This window comes from Protomyctophum parallelum, assembly GCF_964188405.1.
Source record: "Protomyctophum parallelum genome assembly, chromosome: 2".
NCBI lineage: Eukaryota > Metazoa > Chordata > Actinopteri > Myctophiformes > Myctophidae > Protomyctophum > Protomyctophum parallelum.
In genome coordinates, this window is record NC_139699.1 from 12,946,363 (window position 1) to 12,973,903 (window position 27,541).

Sequence of the window (27,541 nt, forward strand, 5' to 3'; positions counted from 1 at the left end):
CGCAAACCGGCATGAAGACAGGTGGATTTAGCTTTGGGATTAAATAGTCTAGACTAGAGGTAGAGGGGCACTTGTAATTTGTGTTAATGTGTTTGAACCAGCTGGGGGACTTTCTGAGCACACATAGCCAGGATGGTTGGTTACGCTAGAGGCATTTGTGGCTTGTCCTTCTGAAGAGCTGTTAATGCAATGCACCAAAAGACCAACTAATCAAAATAGCAGTTTTATATATTTATAGTGTTTAAACACAATTTTATTGCCACAACTAGATTTATCATTCCTTGTTATTGACTGTAGGAATTGTCATGAGATCACTTGAAGTTTGCCCTCCAGCCAGCAACATGATAAGCACTCTGGCCTTAATTCTCTGGTTTGTAGAAATGGCTATGGTCCCTGAACTAGCTTTGGTACACCGTAGTGAAATGCTGACCTGAATTACGTTATCTATACACAATTAAGTTATCTATACACAAAGTGCTGCCCTCTTTCCACACAATAGTACTGTCACTGCTCTTTTGTCTGGGTGTTGTTTACAGGAAAGGCCTCGTACGAAGCCATGGTCAAATTAAGCACATACGAGCTATGACAACATACAGTATTTTAAACCATACAAAAATACAAGTTTGTATATTATGGGCACTATCAAAATAAATGATAAAGGAAGTTTCTTTAATTGACTTTAGTAAGATGCAAAATAGAAAACAAGATCAAAGCATTCTCTATAAAAATAAAAGATCAAATCACTACAATTGATATTAACAATCATTGGGGGGGAATCAAAACCAATAATTCACACAACCTCTGCAGAATGGAAAAAACAAATGGCACAATCCAATTCCATTTAAATAAATGTATAGTCACTCTTATGGCTCCAGCCATTCAACAGAATGTACACATAGCAGCAACAGATATTCTATGGTCTTCGCAACTTTGAACCAAAACCAAACAGTGAGAAAAGCCTCTTTGTTTAATACATTTACAGCAGTTATATAGGCTTTTATTCATAGGCTTCCCTTTTCATTGTAGAATAATGGGCATTCTATAAATGTCAATTATGTCATTAAAAGCAAAAAGAAATACCTTTTGTACAGAGGGATATTCATTACAGGTGAGAATCTTTGTTCCAACAACTGAAACTAACACAAACATTAGCTTCATTCCTGTCTATTTGTATTCCAACCACTGACGTTGGACCTACTGGACTGGGCAAAGAATTATGTTTTGTCCCAAAACGGTCAATTTCACCATTAAATTCTGACCTGTTTTGAGTAAGACTCAAAATTATATAATTCGATACAAGATTGGTTACTTATAAGTTAACCCTCTATCTTCTCTCCCATTTTATAGACACTTTAAAATGTGTCATGAAAACGTCTATTTACAAAACAAGTATTATAGAAATATCAAATAGAAATTGAAAGAAGATTCAATCAAATTAAATATATAGGCCTATATATATAAATTTAAATAGAACAGAGCCGAAGAGACAATTTAGCGGGAACAATTTTTTAGAAATAATATATGATTATTAGGGCTCATCCTGTCCGTGGATAGGAGGTATGGTTACACTTTGTCCTTGCACACTTGAGCCTACTCTAAAACAGGGGCAAATAAAAAGCAAGTATTGGGTTTCTCTTCACCATCCATCTACAGCAAGTAACAGAAAGTCAACACAAATACTCAAAGGTCACATATAGGCAGTTGCAGACATACACACACACATTTGCATACATGTGCATACACACACATACACCCCAAAAAACACTGAGCATCAATCGCTTTCACTCACTCTATGTACTCACACTAACTAACCCATTCACTCACTCATGTACTCACACTAACTAACCCATTCGTACACTCAAGCAGGCATCATGCACCAGATACACACAAGCACGTCCATCTGCACATTTGTACATATGACGGTTCAGCTCTACACCTGAATGGATCAGTCAGTTCAGGTCAGGGATACTTGTTTTTGGCAGCAATAAAGAGAGTGGGCATGTCCATTCAGATGGTCTGGTATCCAGCGTGGCTCCTCTTCCTACCAATAAGGTACGCTATGAGGACAATGAGCACCAGGCCAGCCAGAGCTGCTCCCACAATGATGGGGATCAGCATCTGGTCTTGATCCATCTGACACTCCTCCGCTGAAGGAGAGGAGTTATAGAAACATTTATTTGAAGTTGTTCAGAGAAATATTTTTGCTGAGTACATGTGCTCTTTTTTTTTGAGCGGTGCAACCACTCCAAGGAACAGCAATGTCTGTGTTCACCTATGTGTTCACCTATGTGGCCATGAGCACCAGTATATGACTATGAGTACCAGTAGGGGCGCTGTTGTGCCAGAAACAGAGAGAGAGAGATAGTATTAGTGCTGCACTGTTGCCTGCTAATGAGATAGAGGATGGGGGGGGGGGGGAGGGGGGGAGAGGGGAGTTGCACCACTCAGTTCACACGGGTGTGATTCTTTTAACAACACCCTGGAACACCCACTTTGTTGAGACCAAAGGTGGTGATTGCGAGAAAAGTATTATTAATATACACTTGCCTATAGTCCATTACTTTCATGTTTTTCAGGTGCACTGAACCTGTGTCTGTCTAATCACAAGCCTGTCACAAGTAGGGTTGGGATTCGGAACCGGGTCCATTTCAGACCCGTTTCCGACATTGCGGATCCGGAGCCGGTTCCATCGTTTTTCTTATTAACGGTTCCCCAAACGGTTCTCATCAGTCGTCATTTAGCTCCGCTGTGTCTGTGCATGCATTAGGCATGTGAATCTCGTCTCATCTCACGATTCGATACGCATCTCGATGCACTGCCAGCGATACGATACATTAGAGATACATGGAATCCCCTGGCGATACGATGCGATACGATTCTCCCTCTTCCCGATGCGATGCGATAACCATTTAGTTCAAATCAATGCAATACGATGCGATTCACCCCTCTACCGATACGATGCGATTTGATGGCGATTCATCACAATAGAAAGGATTTATATTAAAGCTCTATTAATTTCCCAAAACATGTAAAAATGCATTACATTTAAATTCAAAGCAATTTATTGTTTTACTGTAGATTAGTATTATAGCTCTGCATCTCAAACAACCCAACTTATAGAATTCTGTAAGTAAACAAAGGGTCTGCTCTCTGCTGGTTATTGTGGAATTGTTAGATTACTAATAATCATAGGCTATAGTATAATTATTATATCTCAAAGGTCAATTTGAGGTTTTGAGTATAGAGGGTTCAAGAGATTAAAATGTAATAGCCTATCGTTCATCAATTAATGTTACCAACATATAAATAGAAAAGAAACAAATAAACAAAACAAAAATTACAGGTCACACTTGTAGTGCTGTCAAACAAGTCTATGTCTAGTTTAATCTGCAACAGTTTTATAATATAATTGCCTATGTATAGTGGGGGTCCCTATACTTGATCTCTCACTCTCAGTGAGAGATCCTTGGCTTGGTCCTTGGCTTGACCTGAAAAACATTGAAGACCCTGGCCTGCATGTATTATTAACGTTATAAATACATAGCAGATGTACAAGCTCACAACGCGTCTCATCCACGCCCCGCTGTGAGCTTGTGGATCTGCAATTTTAGGCGTGCGACACCGTCTTGCTGCAGAATATAAATAAGGCTTCTATCCCAGAGAACAGCAGGGGAAAGCTGGACAGTGGAAAGTTGTAAACGACTTTAAACGCAAGCAGTACAGTACACCCTGCTGTGGCGTTGTTGTTGTACACGTGTGTGTGAAGACTGCAGAAGCTTTCTTTAATTACAAATTGATGATGATCGCAACGCAGATTTGCGTCAGATAATCAGCAAGCACAGCTGTGGAGTGTGGATCAGATTCATTACGAGCAGTCCAGCACGCAGCAGTGAAAAGTCAACTGATCGACGGACAAAGCTACTCGGACAGCTATTTTATAAAGCTAAAGAGTAAAGGTGGTGCTTCTTGTTAAATGCGTGGGGCTCACTTCTGTTAGTCGCGGGTGCTCTTTATAGTCTGAGTCTGTTTGTTGTCTCAACATGTCTACTCTGACTGCACCGTCGTACGGTAGCTTCTGTTCACTGACTGTGTGCGCTGCGAGAGACCTTTTTTTTTGTCTTCCTTTTCTGATGGTACGTTCAATGCGCCTCGGAAACACAGGATAGGGTGAAATTTACCATGAAAAAACGGTGCAACCACGGATTTTACCGATGCAAGCACTCCGCGAACGATGCATCGAGATTTCACGCGTCAATTTTACCGATACACAGTGAATTAACCGATTCACTCGCATCGCGCACGTCATAATCGATGAATCGATACGTATCGATTATTTTCCACATGCCTAGCATGCATGCGTGCAGGGCCAAGTTACTGGGGTGACGTCACATGAGTGAGTAGAATCTTGTGACTCGTGTAGGCGTATTGATTTTTAGATGTTTCCTCAATGTGGACGTGCAACTGGTGCAAGTTGCAACAACCTTTTCAGGAAACTATGGCATCACATGTATTGCACTTTGCGATGAGTGAGTGAGTGGGGCGGATACCACTGTTCTGTGCATTCAGCGAGCGGTCACCGCCGCGGAGCGAGTGGTTAACAGAGAGGGAAATGACTGAGGCCGAGCACGCAAAGTGCAATAAATGCAATGCCATAGTTTCCTGCAAAGGTTGTTGGCAACTTGCACCAGTTGCACGTCCACATTGAGGAAACATCTCAAAATCAATATGCCTACACGAGTCACGAGATTAATCTAGACACATCGTGTTTGAGAGCTGTGCCCCCACTCCCCGCAGCTCCACCACAGCCGGCGGGGGCTGTGGTGGACTATATTAGATGTGAGAGAGGATGGCAGATCTATACCTGTAGCAAACTGATTTGTAGTGACCCCAAAAGGCTGGACTTGCAGTCGGAAGGTGTTGAGAGAGAACGCAGCGGCCACAACCAGAGTCTGCTCCGCGCTGCACATGTAGGAACGGCCCAACGTGCTCGCCATGTAGTCCAGACTGTTGTTACTGGCTAAGAGTGGAGCTGGGAAAAGGGGAGGGAGAGTGATCAGGGACTCGTTGTTGTTGTAATGCAGTCCAATAAGACACCATGTAGCTCAGATTCATAGACGCATGATAGTAGATTACCAGTCATATCAGGCCAACCAGCAACCAGAGCTATGCCACTCAGGTGGTACCGTTTGGCTGTGGTGTTCTGAAGATGAAACGCCATGAGGAAGGAAGGGGGACAGCAAAACACTGATTAACAGAAATGTGTATTATTTGGGCGGGAACACCTTTTGGTGTTAGCATTATGTTATGCTTTAGCCATTGAAAAATAGCAGATCTACAAGCTCATAGCGCGCCACCGAGTGGCGCACTATGAGCTTGTAGGTCTGCTATTTTTGAAAAATCGAAGAACAACTGACATAGAAACATAGCTTTTTCAGAAAACTGTCATTTTCAAACAGACATTTTTAGAATCTGATGGGTTAAACAGAAGTCTCTCTCTCTCTCTCTCTCTCTCTCACACACACACACACACACACACACACACACACACACACACACACACACACACACACAGCTAACCTTACCAGAGTGAAGGTAAGTGTAAGGTTAGTGGCTGTGTCCTGCATTAGCACTAAGGCTGCACTGCTGGGACCACATGATCCTGTAGTAGTTGTCAGATTAGGATGCAGGTTCACAATCTCCTGCACAGTCTGGCGATGGGGAGAGAGAGAGAGAGAGAGAACTATTACAATCTGGGAATCCATTGGCAAAACAAAGGAAAAACGATCTTTGTCTTAGAGAGTCTTAGAGCTTACTGTACACCACTCTACACTGCCCACTTGGTCAAGCTACAAAAAAGCAAGTATTCAGAAACTTCAAGTAGCGTATAACGATGCTATGATAATTGTACTCAAAAAGCCTAGATGGTGCAGTGACCCTAACCCTAGTATTCATGATTCATGTGTCGCTTGGATGAGTCTGAATAGCATCATCGTCAGTATTAATAACCCTGTCAAAAGCTGCACTAGATACTCCTCTAGCCTTAGAAGACATTGGCTTAAAAGCCTTTATTTATAACTGTCACAAATGCCTGTCTTTTTATTGGATGTATATTGTATTTTGTATGTTTCTCTATGGACCCTGAGTCTGCAATAAAGGCATTCATTCCTTCTTAAGGCTTATACATAGTCTGGAGTTTCGGTGGTGAGGTGACTACCAAACTACAACATGACGTCACGAGCCGCGGTGAAGAGCAAACCACCGCCACCGCCCAAGCCCTTCTCTCTGTTTATACCTACCACCGCTCAACGTTATTTCAGCTCCGGTGGTCACCTCACCACCGAAAAACCAGACTATGAATAGGCCTTTAGAGACAAAGATACAACCAGGTGCTCAATGGAGACGTATAAAATGCTACTGGATTAGTCGGGATAAAACATCAGATAAAGAAATTGCGTCACATCACAACTCGTGAGCTTGTATATTGTCTATAATTTTCAAATAGTGGTTTTAATTGTTGATAATATAATTATAATACTTTTTGGGTATTACCTTATTCTGAGATGTGGAGAAAAAAGACACATTAAGCTGCAGTCCCATTTGGGCCAGGAGACATACTGTGCCATTGCTATCAGCTAATGTATATGTGCCCCGCTCAGGCTGTCCGGGAGGGCTAGGAACTGGGGCTGGCGCCGGGGTGGTCGTTGTCACTGGAGGAGGGGGTACCGTTGTACTGGTCTCATCCGCAGAGCAGACACTTTCTGAGGGACACAAAATGCAAATAATTACAAATCAGGCTGACTTACAACTAAAAAAGCAGACACACACACACACACACACACACACACACACACACACACACACACACACACACACACACACACTAGTGCATTCACTTCTAGTAATTTTTACTAGTTGACTAGTTGCCTAGTTTACTATTCGACTAGTCTACTAGTTGTTTAACCCATTCTGACCTGAGATCAGATTCTAAAAATGTCTTTTGAAAATGACAGTTTTCTGAAAAAGCTATGTTTCTATGTCAGTTGTTCTTCGATTTTTCAAAAATAGCAGACCTACAAGCTCGTAGCGCGCCACTCGGTGGTGCGCTATGAGCTTGTAGATCTGCTATTTTTCAATAGACCAATAGACCAAATAGGTGGACTACCTATTATGTAAAAAAAACATTCAGAAACTGTACATTGGTGACTATAACTATAATCTACCTGATCTTGAGGCCATAAATAAAATCAAAGTGTGTGTCATACCATTAGGACTCCAATCATCACCGAGCATGTACGCCTCCATGGTCATATCAGAGAAGGTGACGGTGGTGGCAGCGCCCACTTGGACACTGGCAGAGCTTAGACAGCGGTAGGTGGTGTTGACCCTCGCCCAAATCCCTACGGACGTCGACACCACAGTAACCACACCTACACGGGGCAGAATTATAGCAGCATTGGTTACAAACCCGTAATGGGGTGGCGCGGAACATGAGCTTACAGATATTGGGTTTTTATAAAGCCAGCTTAGCCCATTTAGGCCTGACGTCGAAATAAATAAATAAAGGTCTTCTGAAAGAATATATGTTACATTTTCAAAGATTTGTGCCGCATTTTCACGATTAGCTCGTAGCGCGCCACTCGGTGGTGCGCTATGAGCTTGTAGATCTGCTATTTTTCAATAGCTAAAGTATAAAGTAATGCTTAAAACACCAAAAGGGGTTCCCGCCCCAAAATGGGTTAGAGAAGCAGGTGGGTGTCTTTATAACATAATAATAATTACAGACTTACGAATACAAGTATATGGCACATCCACGTTTCTATTTTTTATCAATTTCAAAAACCTTGCATTTTTATAACAAGTACAAGAATAAGTAAAACATGTACTACTCATTGAATTGCTTGTGACTTTGATGTCCTCACCAGAGTTGTTGGCCTGAGGGAAGAGAGAAGAATCACTGAGGTTGTACTGGACTGTCAGGTTGGCCACAGTGTAGAGGCTCCCATTGGTGGAGAAGCCGAGCCCCAGAGAGTGACCTGCTCCGAACACGCCCACTAGCCATGGCGAACTGCCGTCGCTACCGCACGAGCTGCTCTCTGTGTCCACCGTGGTGGAGTCGGGGAGTGACACCGGTACAGTACTCTGAGAAGAGGTGGAAAAACTTTGTTGGTTCTGAAAGTCGGACATGATAGTGATGCACATCGCTGTTGATAATGTTGCATTTCACTTATAAAAGTAGGCAATAGCACAGTGGTTTTCAAAGTGGGGGCCACCAGGGGTCGCCTCTGGCCACTTTCACAGTTTTACATTTGTAATGGGGAATCAGAGAATAAGTTGTATGATGGATGATATCATATGAAGTCACTGTTCGAAGGAAACCCGACTTTGTCCCTTTCTGACATAACCTACTTCTTATCTACAGTAGGCCTACTTTGTCCCCACACGTCTCAATATTTGCCATTGACAATGAACAGAGAAATTAGGTCAGAATGTACGTCATATGTAAACGAGCAAATCAGCTAACCAATCACAGGCAACAGGCATTCTAACCCCAGACAGATTAGCTGTTGTTATGCATCAGCTAATGGGGATGCTAATAAACTCTATAAACAGTAAACACACACGTTGTGATGCCATGCACTGTGAGCTTATATTGGCTATTTTCTGGCAAAAGAAAACATTTTGCAATATGGGAGCCACAGCCATGAGGCCATGAGGTTTATTGAGGCCTTTGCATGAAAGGTTTTGAAACCCCTGCACTAAGACGGGGCACAACAAGAACTTTTAAAATACCGTGCCACTGGTGGAGTCATATGTGATGGAAAGGACAGCAGAAAGATCTGCTTTGATGCAGGTGGAGTTTCCATCCTTCACTTCTAGTGTAACAGCCTGGACGCAGCCTGCAGAAACATACAACAATTTAATATAACACTGGGTAATAATATTAATATTAATATTATTAACCACACTGTAATTTATACTATTGACCAGCAGAGAGCCGTACAGAGCAACAACTTGAGACCAAAGACAAACAGAAACCCAACTCCTAGACTCCTACATCCACTAAATCAAAATGAATAGCCTCTATAACCCCAAACTCATGCCTGTGTTTAAAGGTTTTCAAACAAGCAGCACCCGCCACCCTTGTATGAATAGAGGAAGTCCTGCTCTGTAGGCAGTAGGCCTAGACTTATGTCAGAGGTTCGAGAACTTTACCTGAGTGATGAAGAATGAAGAAGAATCACGGTTGTCAAATAAGTCAATAAAGTATCTTCCTCCCATCTCACCCCTCCTTTCCAAGCATATGGGTCAGACTGACATAATTACAAAACATTATTTACAACCTCGGCTTACTTTCCCTGGCACCACTACACTCCTCACAGCTATAATATTAATAGTTTAATACACCCCTGGAAGATGCCGAGTCACTCCTGTGTTTGTGACTGTGTGTGAGAGAAAAACATCTTTACTTCATTACATGTGTACAATGGTCAAGGGTGGTAAAGGGATTTATTTCAGCATTTTCTACTTTCCAAAAGATCTACAAAGATGTTCAAGCAACCATTTTTATGCAATATGATTGACTATTTGTTATTAATATTCAGTCCCCTGGTCTGTTGTATCGGATGTTTCAGTAGCCCATAGGGTTTACTGTATGAACCAGGGCAATTATACCCAGTGGTCTGTATGAACCAGGGCAATTATACCCAGTGGTCTGGTTTACTGTATGAACCAGGCCAATTATACCCAGTGGTCTGCTTTACTGTATGAACCAGGCCAATTATACCCAGTGGTCTGCTTTACTGTATGAACCAGGCCAATTATACCCAGTCGTTCTTAAATATTCTCTTGTCAAGGACCCCCAAATTGATGTGTTTGGTTGCTGACCCCCATCGGACATCCCCAAGGACTCCTGGAAGAACCGAGGTGGTCCATTCTGTGTCTTCATCCTCCCTCTTTTAAGCAGCAGTAGCCTAGCCTTAAGAAGAAGGCTATAGTCATCAGTAGCACCGCCAACTATACAGTAATCGGCACATGACAGCCTGCATAGCATAGCAGATGTAGCTTACTGATAAGTGCATATTAGTCCACATGAAGCAACTTGCAAACCTCACAGCATTAGGCTAGCAATTGACATTGTAGGCTATTATGTTGTGGCTGATAATAATTTCCATTAAATTACTCAACCGGCAGGCTAAACATGGGAGCTAAAAACAATCTGTAATGACGTTTTAAAGTTTAAAATGTTTATATAGTTCAGTGCACCAAATATTACAATACAATAAATATATATATGCAATAAATATGTGCAAAGAATCTAACAAATAACAATCAAACAGTGAGCAAACGAATCAAACTATCAAATAAAGTGCATGTGTGGTCAACAAAACGTGCCTGCGCTGTAAGCACTCTTTGGCGCCTATACATATTATAATCCTAACAATATGAACTGAATTACTGAATGAGCAAACATTTGAGTTCATCGCAGTCTTATGATGTGAAAGTCAGTCAGTCTTTAAACTAAAAATTCAAAATGTAGAAATCGAACATAAATTCTTGGGTGTTACCATAGATAACAAACTCTGTTGGAAGCCGCACATAGCAAGCATAAAGTAAAAAAATATCCAAAACAATTGCAATAGGCCTACTATATAAACTAAAACCCTGTGTCAACAATAACTCACTTTATCTGCTGTACTGCTCCCTCATACTCCAATACTTAACATATTGTGTGGAAGTATGGGGGAATCAACCCCATCTTCCTGTTACAAAAGAAAGCCATAAGAATTGCTAATACATCAGAATACATAGCATCAACCAATCCACTCTTTATCATCATCATACTATGTCTGTGTGTCTGTCTGTCAGAAACAAACACTTATCTCCTCAATGCCTGCACCAATCGCTCCCACTTTTCACACAGGCATTGACCATATGAATATGGAGGGCTAACGGAGCCCTTTTTTCGATTTGACACATTAATTATTAATAATGAATTTATTAGTGAATTAAAAACGCACAAGGCACACCATAATTTACTTCCACCCTGCATGCAGGAGCTGTTCAAAGCTTGTGAGTCCAGATATGAACTCAAAGGGACAGGTGTGTTTAAGAGCCAACACAAGGACCAACACAAAGGACAGGTGTGTTTATAAGAGTCAACACAAGGACAGGTCAGATTTTGTTTCCACCGGGGAAAATAATACTTTTAGTTACTCCAATGCGCCCTCTACCGATATTGCCCAGAGAACTGCCTCATAGAGCATATTTTTCCTCCGGTGAAAACAAATCCCTTTCTGCCCAAAAAGTACCATTTATACGTGTGGTGGGGGGCTCAGAGTGCGTACACTAAGGAAGGCTTTCTAATGTCACACAACCTGCCTTTGTTTTGGTGAGTAGCAAAAACGTTCTTTTTAAATACGCTAAAGAGGAGAGGCTGGTCTGAGTTCCATGTGAGAGTTAAAAGCGAAAGTAGCATAGCCGATGCAGGGCAGAATCATAGAAGCATTGGCTATGGACCAGAGCTAGGGTTGTGTATGGATAGATAGAGCCCCTCCCGTCCCGTCCCGTCCCAACATGCTGTGTCAGAGCCCTGGGTCAGAGCCGAGGCTCACAGGGTGTTGATCTGGGCACAAAGCGACGCTGCGGTCACGTGAACGAAGCGCTCTTTGGGACAACAATGCGCGTCTCTGCCTGTCTGTCTGTCTGTCAGACAGCAGTGGCAGTGCCTCAGCTCTCTTACAATAACACACAAAACAATTGGCCGACAGTTTTAATCCTTTAACTTAATTCGTGTTTACTGTCGAAAAAGAACATATAATTATTGCCTAAAACTTAAATTTAGGAAGAAGTATATAGAACTCTTCCGTCTAGCTAGATCTCACCTGCCATATAGACTATAGACACCTGCAACAAAGCCGCCACAATACACTATAGGCTTTTCTGTAACGTCAAATGACATCGTGACGTGTAGGCCCTCGTCAAGGCCACCCTAGGGATAGGGAATATAAGCTACATTGTGACGTCGTTTTGAAACAGTAGCCTATACTATAATGACGTAACAAACACACACACAACACAACACTCACCTAGAATCGGAAACCAGGCGATGAGTGCGAAAAAGGAAAAGGAGCCCGTCATGTTTCAAATCCTTAATGTATTATTATTAATACAAAATAAAATATAGTAACAACGCAGGTAGAGACCAGCACGTACAGACAGTCAGAGACGCACTTGACGCGTCGTTTCTCCCTCTGCCTGGGCCGTTAAAATCTCAGTCGAATATGACGAAGTAAATATAACGGTTCTTCTCGCTTTGTTTGTTTTTATTCCGTCCCCCCCGGCCACAGTTATGGCTTGATTTAATTTAATTCTGGTCGTCTTCGTGGTCTCCGGCTGTGGAAGTGCATGCTGTCTATAGTAGCAGATATATGATGGTTCATGTCCCGGATAGAAAGAATGTCCGAAGTCATGTGAACCAGTGGCTTTAGAAACACCCAGCACGGTCACGTGAGATCTGAACAGTGCTGTACTGTCAAAAAGCACAATGCTTTTATACAGACAAGATACCATGAAATGTTTGTATAAGTAGACACTCGTCAAACTGGTTAATGTACTGTGTAAACGTCTTTAATCTAATAATATAGCTAGCCAAGCTTTCTCTAAATGTATAATAGACTTGTTGTAAGCTTCGAACAGCCTTGCAGCCCAGATATAAGAGATACCAACATAGAAACATATGGGCAAATTGGGCATCATTGCCAAACAACTACTCAGTCAAAAACACCCGACATATTAAAGATGATTAGTAAGTTGAAATCCGAGACGAGACATCCCTGCAGTTCATATTTTTTGCAGGCCACATATACAGCATGTGAGCCGTCCTATGATGAACAGGTCTGTGCAATGGTGGGGAATGGGGATTGGGGAAGTCAGCTGATGGCTTGCATCAATTCACGAGGGCGTGCAGAAACCCCCGAGGGAACGCTGTGAATGTCCAACAACACTTATCGGGACCCTGTAACATTCTTTCTGCTTGCGTATTTGTTTAACAGAGAAGAACATGCCACTTTTATGCTGTAAAAAAAAATGTATACACTGAGAACACATTACTGCCAAGCTGTCTTTTCTGAGTCTCTTGTCATTGTTGAGACTTATGAGGCTTTTTAAATTTAAATAAATAAAAAGTACCGTTTCATTTAATTTCTATTCATTTTATAAAGCCTCATTGGAATTTGTGACGTTTGTAATATAATTTATGCAAGCCAATACAGCAATACTGTAGGCCTACCTACCAGATGTCAACAGGTTATCTCACATCTCATTTGAGGCAACGATCAAAGCATTTAATTCCCAGTTCCCACTATATCTGCATAACCTATCACTTGTGTGAGACAGTTGCAGGGCCATTGGCTTAACATGGGAGTGTATGCTTTATTAGTCTTACCATTCTTTTTCTTTTAACTAATCAGCATACTGGTATATTAAGCTTATTTGAGGCCAAGCATGTAGTCCACATTAAAAAAGGCAGCTTTGTGACATTCAGCAGTATGTTATGAACAAATGTGTTTTGTAATCTATATTGTGCATTACACTGCAGTTGCTGGAGTCTTACTACATCAAGCTGTAGAATTACACTGCAGCTGCTGGAGTCTTACCATCAAGCTGTAGAGAGTAGCACAAACGACACAAGGTCTCCCTTTGTTACATAACGGTTTGAGCTGCTGTCCTAGGAATAATTTGTTGTCCTAAATAATTACTCCCAATTCATGAGACAAAATCCAATTAGGCTGCAAAGTATAGGAGGACATTCATTGCACTGTCAGAAAAAATAATTACACTGGTGTGATTCTTTGTGGTAGCGTAGGCATACTCGCATAGATATTTGCCTGATGAAGACTGTGTAGGTCGAAACGTTGCAATTTGTTTCCTCTAAATAAAGTAAGACTTGGAGCTCTAGAAAGTAGTGTGCGGATGTTCTTCCTCTTCCTTGATGTTTGCCTTGATGCCTGACTTCCAGCACCTGACCTGAATAGGCATTGAGATATGCATCTTCTCTGTGAACAGGCATACTCGCATAGAAATACATTCAAAGCAGTCTGACTCACTGATCTTCACCCATCCATTCATTGATTCATTAAATATCCATTTATTCATGTTCACTTTTCTCACTCTTACAAAGAATACAATCTCATCTACAAAAATTCAGCTCACGACACTGGACATTTTTGGTCAAAATATTAGATCGCTAAAAGGAATACCCAAGTGGCTTGACCTCTTTTTTTAAGCTGTTGCATCCCAACCCCCCCCCCCCCCCCCCCAACCAAAGAACTCCTGCCTCAACCCCCCAACCCTCTGCCATAGTTCATTACATTGTAGCCACACTCTTGTTTTCCTTGCCTTTGAGTCCTGGTCTCCAAACACTGTTTCTGTCCAAATCAGATTATGATTGCCAGACACAGCTTTAAAAAAAAAGAGGGAAGAAAAAAAAGCAAGTGGCCATAAGAACTACAAATGCTGGCCATAAGAACTACAAATAAAACAAGAAGACAAACCAATACAGCAGGAAAATAACTGATTAAACCAAGGTGGATGGAGCTAAAAAAAAAAAAGTAAAGGAAAAAGAACATAAAATGGGAAAGTGCTAGTTATTTTTTTAGTTGAGTTTAACAATTATTGAACTGTGCAAGTCACATCAACTGACCATCAACCCGGACCATTCCTCCAAACCCATCTCGGACCAGTTCTACTCAGTCAGGGGTGATGCTGGGTGGAAACAGTGCAGCCGAGTCTGGCCTCTCTGAGGCACTCTCTGATCCGGACATTAGGTCCAGGATCCCGGACAGGTGAAAAGATGGGCACCGGAGGAGAGTCGGGTGGCTGAAGGGCTATATGCTGTTTCAGAGGGGCAGCTCAACGCTCGCCATGAGGAAAGCATGACAAGTGGTGCCCCCTCAGGCAACGTAGTGGTATTGGTTAGGAGTCTCCTTATCACGTTCCATGTAGTCTCTGTCTATAAGTGACTCGATCCTCTTCTTTAGATCGCCCGGCTGTAGAGAAAACATGCGAGACATTAATGGACTGCATGCAGGGCTTGCAGGCCCATCTCATGGCCTGTCCCATATTGTTTTTATCTAATCTCTTTGAAAATGTATGCACGTAAAATCAATCAAAGCACATTTGCGATTACTGCCCGGTTAAGAATTTATAATGATCACAATTTCTATTTGGCCAAATGAGGTAAGAACTGTCACATGACAGCCACAGTGCATTTTTACCTCTGAACACCACATTGTGATTTGTGTGGCTTCATCCATAAAATCATTCACACAGAAACTTAAATAGCTAAAGATAGGACAGGGGTGCCATGCTCTTACTAGACTTGATGTCTTACTATACAATGTGTACGATCACTTTCCATGTCTACAATAGAGTTAACAGTTTCTATTTTACTGAATCTGACATCTGACTCTTTAGCAACCTCTGTACAACTTGTTGGTCAATGCTAGCTTATCGATGTGCTTTATAAATACATTTTTACTTGACTTAAGAAGTGCAATATTAGGAGATGAGGGACAGAAGACTCAGAGATGCTTAAAGAGGTCACCTTGACAGGGAACTTCAGCTGGTTGTAGAGCTCTGACACCAGCAAGTTGTGGCTGAGGGTCTTCCTCATCTTCATGATGCGTACCACAGCTGCATCGATTTGATACTGTCTGTCCTGGAAGACCCGTTCTGTGGTGCTCACCTGCTCCTCCACCTGGTGGGTGGACCAACACATCACACACACAACAGCATGAACAGAGTTTAGAAGGTTCCCTTCAAATACTAAGTACTCTGACACAGATCATGAATTCTAGGGGTGAAACAGTAAATTGAATTAATTAATTTAATTGATTAGGGGAGAAAAAAATTGTAATTGATTTGACTAGAAATCTATTTTGAAATGCAGCTATTTTAATATAAAAATGGAGAGAAACATGGTTTGGTACCGTTTCCTTCATCTGGATCTGGTTGATTTTGATGCGAAACAGTTTGTGTTTGAAGTCTTGGTTGAAAACGAAACGGTCTCCGTCCTCCACATCCTTCCCCCGGGGGTTCTTATTGAGGACGCGCGCTTTGCCACAAGCGAGAGACTGCAGGGTACGCTTGAGCTCTCCTTCCTCTGCAGAACACAGGACATGGCAACATGCAATAGAAACAACTCCCATACATGCAATAGGCCTATCTCACAGCCATTCCCCGCCCCCGCCCCATAGCCTTACTCATGGAGAGTACATCCCTACCTGCTTTCTCTGCACCATTTAAGTTTCCAAATGTTACTTAAAAATGTAAAAGACCAATATTATTATGAAGAAAACAACATGGTAAAACAGCTAAAACAAATAGAATAAAGTTTACCTTCAGAAAAAGCGTTGTTTATGGCTTCTGAATGTAGGTATTTTTAACATGTAATGTCTAAGGAGTGACGTCGCCATTAGCTCAGAAAAGGGGGCGGGGAAGGGCTGTGAGATAGGCCGCGGGGGCAGCGGTGGCCAAACGGTTTGCGGAGCGGTCTTGATACCGGAAGGTCGCTAGTTCGTATCCCCGGACCGGCATGTTAAAATTACCACCGCTGAAGTGCCCTTGAGCATTGAATCCCTACCATGAAATGTTCTATGAGCAGGGCCTGGCTGTAGTCAAGTTCTTGAGCTTAGTCCAGTTACCCTGGGTAAACATAGTAACTTTGCTTTGCCTATTGGCATCAAATGGGAAGTAGAAATTAGAATACATAGTATAATGGAAACGCACCTATGCCAGTAGCAGACAGGATCTCCTCCACGCTGAAATCCTCTCCCTCGTTGAACATTAGCAGCACAAGCGTCTGGAACAGTGACACCTGCAGCTCCTTCTTGCCCTGGAGAAGAAATGGTATGAAACAAGTAGGAAGTATTCCTAACTGCGTTCAAAATGAACAAGAAACTTATGCATGTTAAATTTGGGAGTGTACCTATGTTCCCCAGGTTCTATGTTCCCCAGCATGCAAAAAAGGTTCTTTGTTCCCCACTTAGAATAAACCTAAACCACAGAAACCTAACCTAGTAATTCTAGTAATTACTAGTAATTCTAGTAAATTCTAGTAATTACCTAGTAATTCTAGTAAGACTAAAAGTATTTGAGCAACTTAGTCTTAGTGTTACTTTTAGTAGCAGATTCTGATTTAAGCTCAGTCTTTGAACAATCCATTGAACTTTAGGCCTGCCTAGACTACTTAAACTATCTAGTCTTAGCCAACTAAAAATTAACACTGGCATAAAATAAACGAAAACATAATTGCTCAGACTCTTCAACATAGATGGCAAAAACAAACATTCTTTGTTTCGGCCGCTTGTATTCGCGACCTTATTCTTTCGGTCATGACCCACACTTCATGACCATAGGTGAGAGTAGGAACGAAGATTGCTCGGTAGACAGAGAGCTTTGTCTTCTGGCTCAACTCTCTTTTCGTCACAACAGCGCGGTACAGTGACTGCAATACCGCCCCTGCCGCTAAAACAGAAACCTAACGCTATAAACCCTAAGGTAAGTGGGGGACATAGAACCTGGGGAACATAGGGATGACCCCTTAAATTTCACACCATGCAATACCATGGCATTTGATGTGTTATGACATCACTCATACCTCTTTGAACTCTGTTTTGACTACTGCATGGCCCAGTGTGGGCTGCCACTGGAGTTTCCTCCCGCTGTGCTTCCCCAGATAGAACAGCTTAAAAACCTCCTGGAGCTTCACCATCTTAAAAACAGAGACGAGGGAGAGTTTGGGAACAAATTAAAACAATAGTGCTGGTAATGGACTTCTGTGCAGTTGACGCTAGGTTTGGGACTTAGGTGTACAAACCAACATGTATAGACAAAAGCTTACCTCTGGGGGCAAGTGGACCTCCATGGGCAAGTATGAGGGCCAGTAGCCCATAGTGAGGATGTTGACCGTGAGCTCTATGTTGCTGGGCTCACTCTGGTTCTGAGTATACTGGGAGAGAAAGGAATGCCAGGCTGAGTCTTGGCTACTGAGTCTAGTAAATCAATTATGCACTCTAAGAGTAATACAATAGTGTTAATACATTTTCAATTATAATGAAAATGGAAGGATACCAAAACATCAGATAGAAGTCAGGTGTGTATGTGTCCGCACACCTGTACCGATTGTTACCTGCTTGAACTGGATCATTATGTCTTTTGACAGTTCCATGTCTTTAAACATCCCCTCTAGCTTGCTCGTAAATGCTGCTCCACACTCTAGAGAAACGCCACATATATCACAGTTCATGTTATCACACAGCCCCAGTGTTAATACCTTGCTTTTCAGTTGTTTAATGCTTAATTTAAAGCGTACAAAAATAGGTCATGACTATTTTCAAGTGACACCGTCTAAAGTACAAAGTATAATTAGGTCAGGCATAAGCTTTTAACTTACAGCAGAATGTTATGCATATGACAGGAACAAATATCTCAGCCTTGTTTTAAGCAAAATGTATAAGATTTGTATTTTATTCTACTAAGTGTCTTTACGCTGATAAGTAGTAAACATATTCATTAATGTATAAGAAGAATAAATGCATCTTTTTTGCCATGTTTATTCTGAAAAATGTGGAACTGAATAGTCACCATGTTTGAGCTTGGAAAGCATTGACTTCTCAGCATCAACTGAGGCACTCTTGCCAACCAGGAGTCGCTTGGCCAAATCCTTCTTGTAAAAAGCCTCAAACACGTCCTTTCCTAGATGGATAGAAATAAAGAGAAATCAAAATGTAGCAAAATGCCACATGCATGTTTAGCATTACTGTAACAGGGAAACAAACATCCTCACCTCACACACGAGGTCTGCATTTATTTATTATTCTTGCTAAATGCTTTAAAATCAAATATTACAATATTTTGGACCAAATACCCCAATACCCATAATGTGACAATATTATTTCACGAAATGAAATTACACAATGAGATTTATTCATGAATTATCCTCAGAAATGCCTATAAATAATGCAAATAATAGTAGACGAATAATAGAAGAGCTAAGTAAGTATGCAAGTTCAGAAAAGTAAATTTAACGCTATATCACTATCAGTATTCTTGTATCCAAAATCCCAGAAGAAATCTAGTCTCATATCCCGGGTTTCAATAATGATATATAAAGCGGCCAAATAGCAGAGGCAGCCATGCAAGGCACCATCCTCCTCAGGGCAGGGATCAGAACGTCTTAGATGGTGCTCTCCAAAAGTTGAACCTTTTCCAACTCGGGCGCTGGGAAGAGGAGCGCACCAGCACTTCTTTACCATAACAATGAAAGGCACTGCCAACTCAAACAACTATTTCTGTTGAGAGGGCTTCTTAAAGTTAATAAATAAAGATTTGTGCCGTATAACTGCTCCACACCGATCAAATGTTACAGCCGTGGATAGAAATGCTTGTGTAATAATTTTGTGCATTCCAGCTTCCTGGAACGTTAACACTTAACCCATTCTGGGCGGGAACCCCTTTTGGTGTTTTAAGCGTTACGTTAAACTTTAGCTATTGAAAAATAGCAGACCTACAATTTCATTGTAGGTCTGCTATTTTTGAAAAATCGTTAAAATGTGCCTCAAATCTTTCAGAAAATTGTCATGATTTAGAAAACATTTTTCTTAAATACCAAATTATGACTGACCATGTATGAAGCGGAAAATAATCATGATCTTGTCCAGGATTCTCTCCAGCTCTTCCTCCGTCGCCTCCTTGTTTCCTGCACGCAGCTTCGAGTCCACATACTTAGCTGAATGCACAATGATAGGCCAGAGAATGTATTTGTTTAGTATGAAAAGAAACAATATAATAAACATCATATCAAAACCTATTAACCACATGACGAACACCTGTTATATGCTAATGCCAACAAGAAACGGAAATCCTATTGAATGAATTCGGATAAATTCAAGACCGATAGATTGTAATTAAAAATCGATTGTTATCGATCGATTATTTTCAGAATGAGAAACCTATTTTGACTAATTGTCAAATGGGCAGAGTAGGACATTTAAAATCTGGTTAGTCCATCCAGGACTACTGTTGCACAAAGAATACACTGCTTAGATGTAGCTGGGGAAAAGGAGGGGCAATAGTGTATAAAATATCCATCCGAGACTCTGGTACTCTCACCTTGCACAGAAATCTGTACCATTGAAAACCAATATGACATGTACAGTAAATACAAATAAATCTATAATACCACCTTTCCCATTTCACACTGGGTTTTAGAATAGGACATCTGGTCTAAGCTGGCATCTACTCTCTTTTAACTTTTAATGCCAAATACTAGATTGTCCAAGTGCACAGATGAAAATAAAACTCTTCAAACTCCTTTATTATTTCTCTCTCTTTACCTACCAATGAGTTCTGCAGGTTTGTTGGGCCTCTTGTTGATGAAGGTTTCAAATGCCTCCTTCATGGCATTGATGAAACTCTCATTGCGTGTAAAGCAGCCGTGACAGACGTTGTCCATCTTGTCCTTGAAGTCCAGAAGGTCCTGCACCATGTCCTTGTCCTTTTCTGGTGAACTTACAATGTCTCCTCCAAAAGTCTGAATGCAGACAAATGATGATAGATTAGGGAATAGTGGCGTGTGTAGTACTAGAGTGTGTGTGTGCGGCTGTGGCTGTGTGTGTGTGTTGAGGTACAGTGTGTGGCTGTGTGTGTGTGTTGAGGTACAGTATGTGACTGTGTGTGTGTTGAGGTACAGTATGTGGTTGTGTGTGTGTTGAGGTAGTGTGTGGCTGTGTGTGTGTTGAGGTACAGACAGTGTGTGGCTGTGTGTGTGTTGAGGTACAGTGTGTGGCTGTGTGTGTGTTGAGGTGCTGTGTGTGTGTTGAGGTACAGTGTGTGACTGTGTGTGTGTTGAGGTACAGTGTGTGGTTGTGTGTGTGTTGAGGTACAGACACAGTGTGTGGCTGTGTGTGTGTTGAGGTGCTGTGTGTGTTGAGGTACAGTGTGTGGCTGTGTGTGTGTTGAGGTACAGTGTGTGTGTTGAGGTACAGTGTGTGGCTGTGTGTGTGTTGAGGTACAGTGTGTGTGTTGAGGTACAGTGTGTGGCTGTGTGTGTGTTGAGGTGCTGTGTGTGTGTTGAGGTACAGTGTGTGGCTGTGTGTGGGTTGAGGTACCTTGATGTAGTCTCTCCAGAACTGCAGCAGTGCGTGGAGTCCTCCCTTGACCTTACTGAAGAGCTGATACAGGAGGGCCAACTCAGTCACACGATTCTCGTCCAACAGAATGGTCAGACCTGATGAAAAAAAACGTAATAAAAGTTACATATTCTTTAGCCCCTCCTATATTCAGCTACAGTGTAGATTTTCGTCTTACACAATGAATGGAGAATTTACGTCATATGTAGACGAGCAAATCGGCAATTTTTGTCCTACACAATTAAATTCCCATTAACCATGAATGGAGAATGAATGTCATATGTGCAAATGGACACGCTAAAAAGAAATCACACCCGTGTGAACTGAGGGTGCAACTCCCCTCCCCCCTCCCCCCTGCCCCCCCCCCCCTCTCTCTCTCTCATTAGCAGGCAACAGTGCAGCACTATCTCTCTCTCTCTATTTCTGGCACAACAGTGCCACTTTCTCCCCTACTGGTACTCATAGTCACATAGGTTAACACAGACATTGCTGTTCCTTGGAGTGGTTGCACCACAAAAGTTCATGAAACAGGATTTACTTCTATTTTTGTAAGCTTGCGGTCAACTGTGTGTTCCAGATCACACAGTACAGCCCCTCTTGATGTAGTCTTTCTGGCTCAACAACATGCATGCAACCTAAAAAGGAAACATGGAAATCAAAGTCACTTCAGCATCCTTACCCTTTTGCAGTATGGCCGTCATGTGTTCCCCTAACAACTGTTTCTCAACACAGGAGATTAGTGGTTTTCTGTGAAGAGACAATTAAACGGTATCAAAACGCAAAGTAATGCAAAGCAAGTATCAAAACAATGCTTTAAATGTTTCATCTTATATTTATGCACGTTTTTGTATTTTTATCTCAATCGTCCTCAGGTCTAAATGGGTTCCTGTCAGGTGGACTTACTGTGTGCTCTGGTCAAGGTAGCTGATGACGCGGTCATTTTCCTCCTCTAAACGACGGGAGACATGATGCAGGTACTCAGGCACCTGAATGCACACGCAGACACATCAATGCACACGTAGACACATGAATGCACACGCAGACACAATATGCATATTACAAAGTTGAGCAACCGATTCATACAACCAGCAGCTGTATGAATGCATACGGTAAACAATGTCTAACTGATTAAAACAATCAGTGCAGTAAAATAAAATATATATATAGGTCTCACATCTCTTTCCTGCATCAACCTCTGTCCCTCTGCTGCGTACAGGCGGTTGGTCTCTATCAGAAATCTCTCCTCAAAGGACTCTTTATAAACCTGGATAGGAATGCATTTGCGTATGTAAAAAAACAATGGTACAGATTGGATCCTCTCTAAAGTGACGTTATATGGTACAGTACATATACATGCAGATATATGTGTGGTTACCTGCAGGTCTGACAGCATGCCTAGCAGGCTTCTGACCAGACTGCGGTCCACCGTTTCTCCGTTGCGCTCTAGCTCTATCTGCTCCAGAATGCCATCCACTGTGCGCTTCTGAACAGCACTGTCACTTATAATATGGGTACGAAACAGCTCTAAACCAGTGTCCCTGCAAAATACACACACACACACACACACACACTGAAATCACAAAACACTGACATCACAAAGGTTTGGCCCACACTATAATTGGACTTGGGGTCTTACCAAATGGATGGGAGTAGAGAATTCTGAAGAACATAGGTACGATCCAAAAAGAGAAAGATGCTTCGGATCATGATCTGATACAGGAGGGAGAAAAAAGACATGCTATTTGTTTTGCAGTTAGCAGTTATTAAAATAAAGTTTGATTGAAGCAGAGAAAGTATGTAGTTTTAATATAAACAGTGTTAAGTAGCTGATGAAATAAATATTGTGGTCTTAACTGTTTGCCTGCAGTGGTCCTGCCAACAGCGATTCATGCGCTTCAGGAAGGAGAGGCTGTCCAAAGACTCTGTGGACTCCATGTTAAGGAAAGGTCAGTCTGCTCTACAGTCTCATAAATGGTGCTTTACATAGATTGGGAGAATTGTGCATTACACTCACTCACTCTCACACACACACACTCTCTCACACACACTCTAACACTCACACTCACACACACACACACACACACACACACACACACACACACACACACACACACACACACACACACACACACACACACACACACACACACACACACACACACACACACACACACACACACACACACACCCCCCCCCCCCCCCCCCCCCCCCCCCGATTGTGGAGGAAGCCATACAAGGTAAGAGCCATTTGAGCCACCATATTGTTTTCCATGATTCCTGTCAATTTGCCATGGTTACAGGGAGGGAGGGTATTTAACCCTGGCCCTAATCAGGCACAGGTGTTGCCAGTGGCAGAGGTAAACCAGTTTTTGACTGTGTTCATGAGGGCTGGTGATCTGTATCCTATCCTGTGCGTTTGATGATTTAGGTTACCGGTATGTTTATTTTGTATGATAAAGTATAGGACTTTGAGCACTAATAAATATAGTTTAATTTCTACTCAACGGACACTTTTGGACATCAGTTATTTTGATCACACGTCTGAACTTCCTCGGCAACCAGTATCACCCAAGTATAGGGACTTGGGCGTTACAGTATCAACCAGCACATCGGGAGCAATTTGGGGTTCAGTGTCTTGCCCAAGGACACTTCGACGTGTAGACAGGAGGAGCCGGGATTCGAACCGCCGACCCATGGATCATTGGACGACCTGCTCTACCTCCTGAGCCACAGTCTCCCCGTGGACGTCATGTGGACGGAGCAATTTGAAGCAAGTTCATGTCAATCTATTATGTTAATTTAGTTAAACATTACATAACCCATTTTTGGGCGGGAACCCCTTTTGGTGTTCCAAGCATTACGTTACACTTTAGCTATTAAAAAATAGATCTACAAGCTCGTAGTGTGGCACCGAGTCGAGCTTGTAGATCTACGAGCTTCCAGGGGGGGGGGGGGGGGGGGGGGGTCAAATGGGGGTCGGTGCCCAATTACATATCATTTTTTCACTGATATAGAATCATAGGTATTTCAGAAAACTGTCAGGATTTAGAAGACTTAAATTTCGATGTCAGGCCAAAATGGGTTAATGCTAAGTGCAAGCACGTCGGAATGTAAAATATTATTATTATTATTACTGGATTAAATTAAATTAAAGAAAGACGAGTTCCCTCGTTTTGGCAGAGGCGGATTGTGGTGCAAGAGAAATCTAGGCAGGCACTTTGATGGTTTACAATGAGTGAAATATGGTGGTGGTGATAAAAGATGCATATACTTGGACCCTAAAGATGAGAAAGTTGGTTAAAACTAGAATATGGTGAACAAGAGCAAAAATGCTTAACCCATTCTGAACGGGCACCCATTTTGGTGTCAGCATCATGTTATGCTTTAGCTATTTAAAAATAGCAGATCTACAAGCTCATATCGCGCCACCGAGTGGCGCGATACGAGCTTGTAGGTCTGCTATTTTTGAAAAATTGAAGAGCGACTGACATTTTTAGAATCTGATCTAAGGTCAGAATGGGTTGATCAGACCAGTGTGTGTCCGGCTGAAACCTCGTATGAATCTGATCTCAGGTCAGAATGGGTTAAAGAGGATTGGTTGAAAAATACATGTGTTATTAGCAAGAATAAGCAATCCATGACAAGACTGCACTGTTCAATAGCATTCATGTTTTAAAATCTTTGCAAAGTTGGCTTTTATTGGCCTCTTGTGAAAAAGCTACTGAAGAACTACTGTAAATTGCAATTAGTGGAAGGTAGTTGCAATTCCATACACACAAAAAAAGGATATTCTCTGAACTGGTGGATCTGGGCCTGCACATGGTCTTCACAGACCTGACGGAGCTGTTTGTACAGTGTGGGGGAGACCTTATAGGAACACAGGTTCTCCACCGCCTTGGGAGTGTTTCCAAAGGAGACAGATTAGAGGTCATGGGGAAACATAAAAACATTGAACAAAGACAAGAGTGAGTACTTCAAACTGCCATATACGTGCAGCTAGGGCTGCGCAATTAATCGAAGATATATTAAAACCGACATTTTGAACCAGTAAATGACTTAATCTTGCTTAGAGAGATGCTCCGATCAGGTTTTTTGGGACCAATCCCGATCACAGATTGTTTTTCTCATGATTGGCCGATAGCAAGGGGATAATTTTAATACTTCTGAAATTATTGTTATTGTTGTTATTATATGTCAAAACCCACGTCAAAACTCAAAACTGTTTCCGTTTGTGTTTGGAGGACTTTTTTCCACCCTCATAGGGAGGACAAAGTGTGTCACTGCGATACTCGGACACCCTCCCCAAACCCTAACCTCACAGGAAGCCACAGTGAATTTTAACCTGCAGCACGGGTTAGTTCTAACCCACCACGCCATGTCAGAAGCATGTCAACGGCAGTAAATGAGTCAAAGAATATCAAATCATTGTTCATTCAAGGCAAAAGTTTTAAATAATTTTGATATTGATTTACAGTCCTATCGCCCACTGCGCCCAGCCCTATGTTCAGCATTTATGGCATTCAAAGAGGAAGGGCTGCCACCACAGTCATCCAGCCTAGAAATGACATTCACAAAATGCATACCAGTAACAGAGAGGTTTCAGGATGTATTGTGTTAACAATGTTTCATGTCCTTGACCTTGAGGAGAAACACCAGTACCTGGTAGAGCTCCTCCAAGTTGTACTTGATGGAGGTACTGTTCTGAATGGCGCCCACCGCATCTCGCAGCTTCAGCCAAGTGTCCTCAGTGTAGTTTTCAGCTAGTTTTGGCCTGTCTGTTACATGAGAACGACAATGGTTTAACTGTAAGTTGCATTACCCTAAACAAGTGTAATGCTTAATTGGATCATTTAATGCTTAACAGTCTTTGTATTGAGTTTGTGCTCGAAATGTTCTGTAATTCTGCAAACTGTTAATAAATATTTCAATCAATCAATCAATAACATGGTTAATAACGCTTGAGCATCATATATTGGATAGAATTATATTTATAACACAGATATAATTGGCTTTGCGTCCTTTTTGTATGGAACAATAATGGAAATGGTCTATGTTTAATAATAATAATAAGCCTTCAAGGTATAGTCACGGTGAGCACTTCTTTGGCACCAATTTAGAACTTTGGCACATCACTGATGATCACTGATATGATCAATACACTGACACAGCAAGTTTAGGAGACCAGTCATTCTCTGTAAAAGAGTAATGTAGTCCAAATGTGTCGTCCGCGCAATTATTATTGTATTACTAATATTCTGCATGAATTGGCCGAAATTTCCGAAACCTATCGAGATACCGCTTTGTCTTGTAGTTATAGGTAAGAGTGAAGAATGACTTGTCAAATAGTAATAGCAGGCTATGTACGGTGTAGCGGCTACTACAGTCTAAATCTTAGGCTACACTGTAGCCTAAGATCTAGACTCTCGTATGTGTATTTATTTATCGATTCAAGTGATGACGTCAGAATCGATAACGAGAGTAAGGTGCATTTAACCACATCAACCATATTTTATAGTTGGACTATTCGAAAATAGGCGATCTAATAGCTCATGCGACGGGTTGTAAACTTGGATATCTGCTATTGCAAATTGTAGGGGGGAGATTTGTGCAAATGTCTACACATTATCGACATGCCCAAAATAGGGACGCCAGGGTTAATGTGGCTAAAAGCTGTAAAGGCATCCTGTTGGTTGCAAGCCGTTAGCTCATTGGGTAATGTTACTAAGCATTACCTTTGAAGTTTTTGATCACTAGTTTCTTGGAGGCGCCCGTCTTCCCAGAGGCCACAACAGACGTCCTGGTCACCCCGTTGCTGTTGTGCTCCGTCAAAGCCTTCTTGTCCTGTCGTGTGTCTGCATCCATCATGTATGTTGGGTTAGCCGGCTCGCAATAAACGCCACTGTTCCAAACGTTCTGCGATAGCTTGTCAATAAGTCGCTTGTCCCTCCTTGCCAGTTGCCACCAACAGCTTCACCGTACTGTTGAGTGAGCTCTTTGACTGACAGACAGGTACAAATAAGCAAGTCAACTGAACAACACAACAAGCAACTGGCTAACAAGCTCGCGCTAATGTTAACGGCAGATTTTTTTGTGCTAACAAGTTAGCCTAATGAGTTAGCCCCCTTCCACAGCGCTTAAAGGGAGGATTTCAGAATTACTTTTCCATTTTATGTTGCTACTAGCTAAACATCAGCTAGTTCAATGTTATTTTTGACAGTAGCAATCCAAAAAAGTAAAATCGACATATTGTTTATTATAACATCATGGCACTCCATCAGAGGCTTTTAGCCATATAGCCAGCTAGCATAACAAAATGGCTTGTCTCGAGACCGTTGAGTTGGTCAAGTGCA

At 41.9% G+C, this 27,541-nt stretch overlaps 2 protein-coding genes across 2 annotated transcripts; both read right to left on the reverse strand.

Annotated features, from left to right (window-relative positions):
* Positions 1-652: 652 nt before the first annotated feature.
* On the reverse strand, positions 653-12,481 carry lamp1a (lysosomal associated membrane protein 1a). Its single transcript, XM_083759663.1, has 9 exons — positions 12,087-12,481; positions 8,791-8,897; positions 7,920-8,139; positions 7,263-7,427; positions 6,550-6,758; positions 5,583-5,708; positions 5,134-5,200; positions 4,862-5,029; positions 653-2,147 (listed from the first exon to the last, which is right to left on the reverse strand). The coding sequence occupies exons 1-9, from the start codon at positions 12,136-12,138 to the stop codon at positions 2,008-2,010; spliced, it is 1,254 nt and encodes a 417-aa protein (XP_083615789.1). The 5' UTR covers positions 12,139-12,481; the 3' UTR covers positions 653-2,007.
* A 1,875-nt stretch (positions 12,482-14,356) lies between these two features.
* On the reverse strand, positions 14,357-27,513 carry cul4a (cullin 4A). The gene is made up of 20 exons (XM_083759419.1): positions 26,924-27,513; positions 25,851-25,966; positions 24,981-25,085; positions 23,046-23,114; positions 22,828-22,901; positions 22,567-22,729; positions 22,366-22,455; positions 22,095-22,177; positions 21,871-21,938; positions 21,171-21,289; positions 20,401-20,593; positions 19,685-19,789; positions 18,646-18,756; positions 18,191-18,276; positions 17,903-18,010; positions 17,660-17,773; positions 16,789-16,894; positions 15,990-16,162; positions 15,605-15,757; positions 14,357-15,047 (listed from the first exon to the last, which is right to left on the reverse strand). Exons 1-20 carry the CDS (start codon positions 27,054-27,056, stop codon positions 14,952-14,954), a joined length of 2,265 nt encoding a protein of 754 aa, XP_083615545.1. The 5' UTR covers positions 27,057-27,513; the 3' UTR covers positions 14,357-14,951.
* Positions 27,514-27,541: the final 28 nt, after the last annotated feature.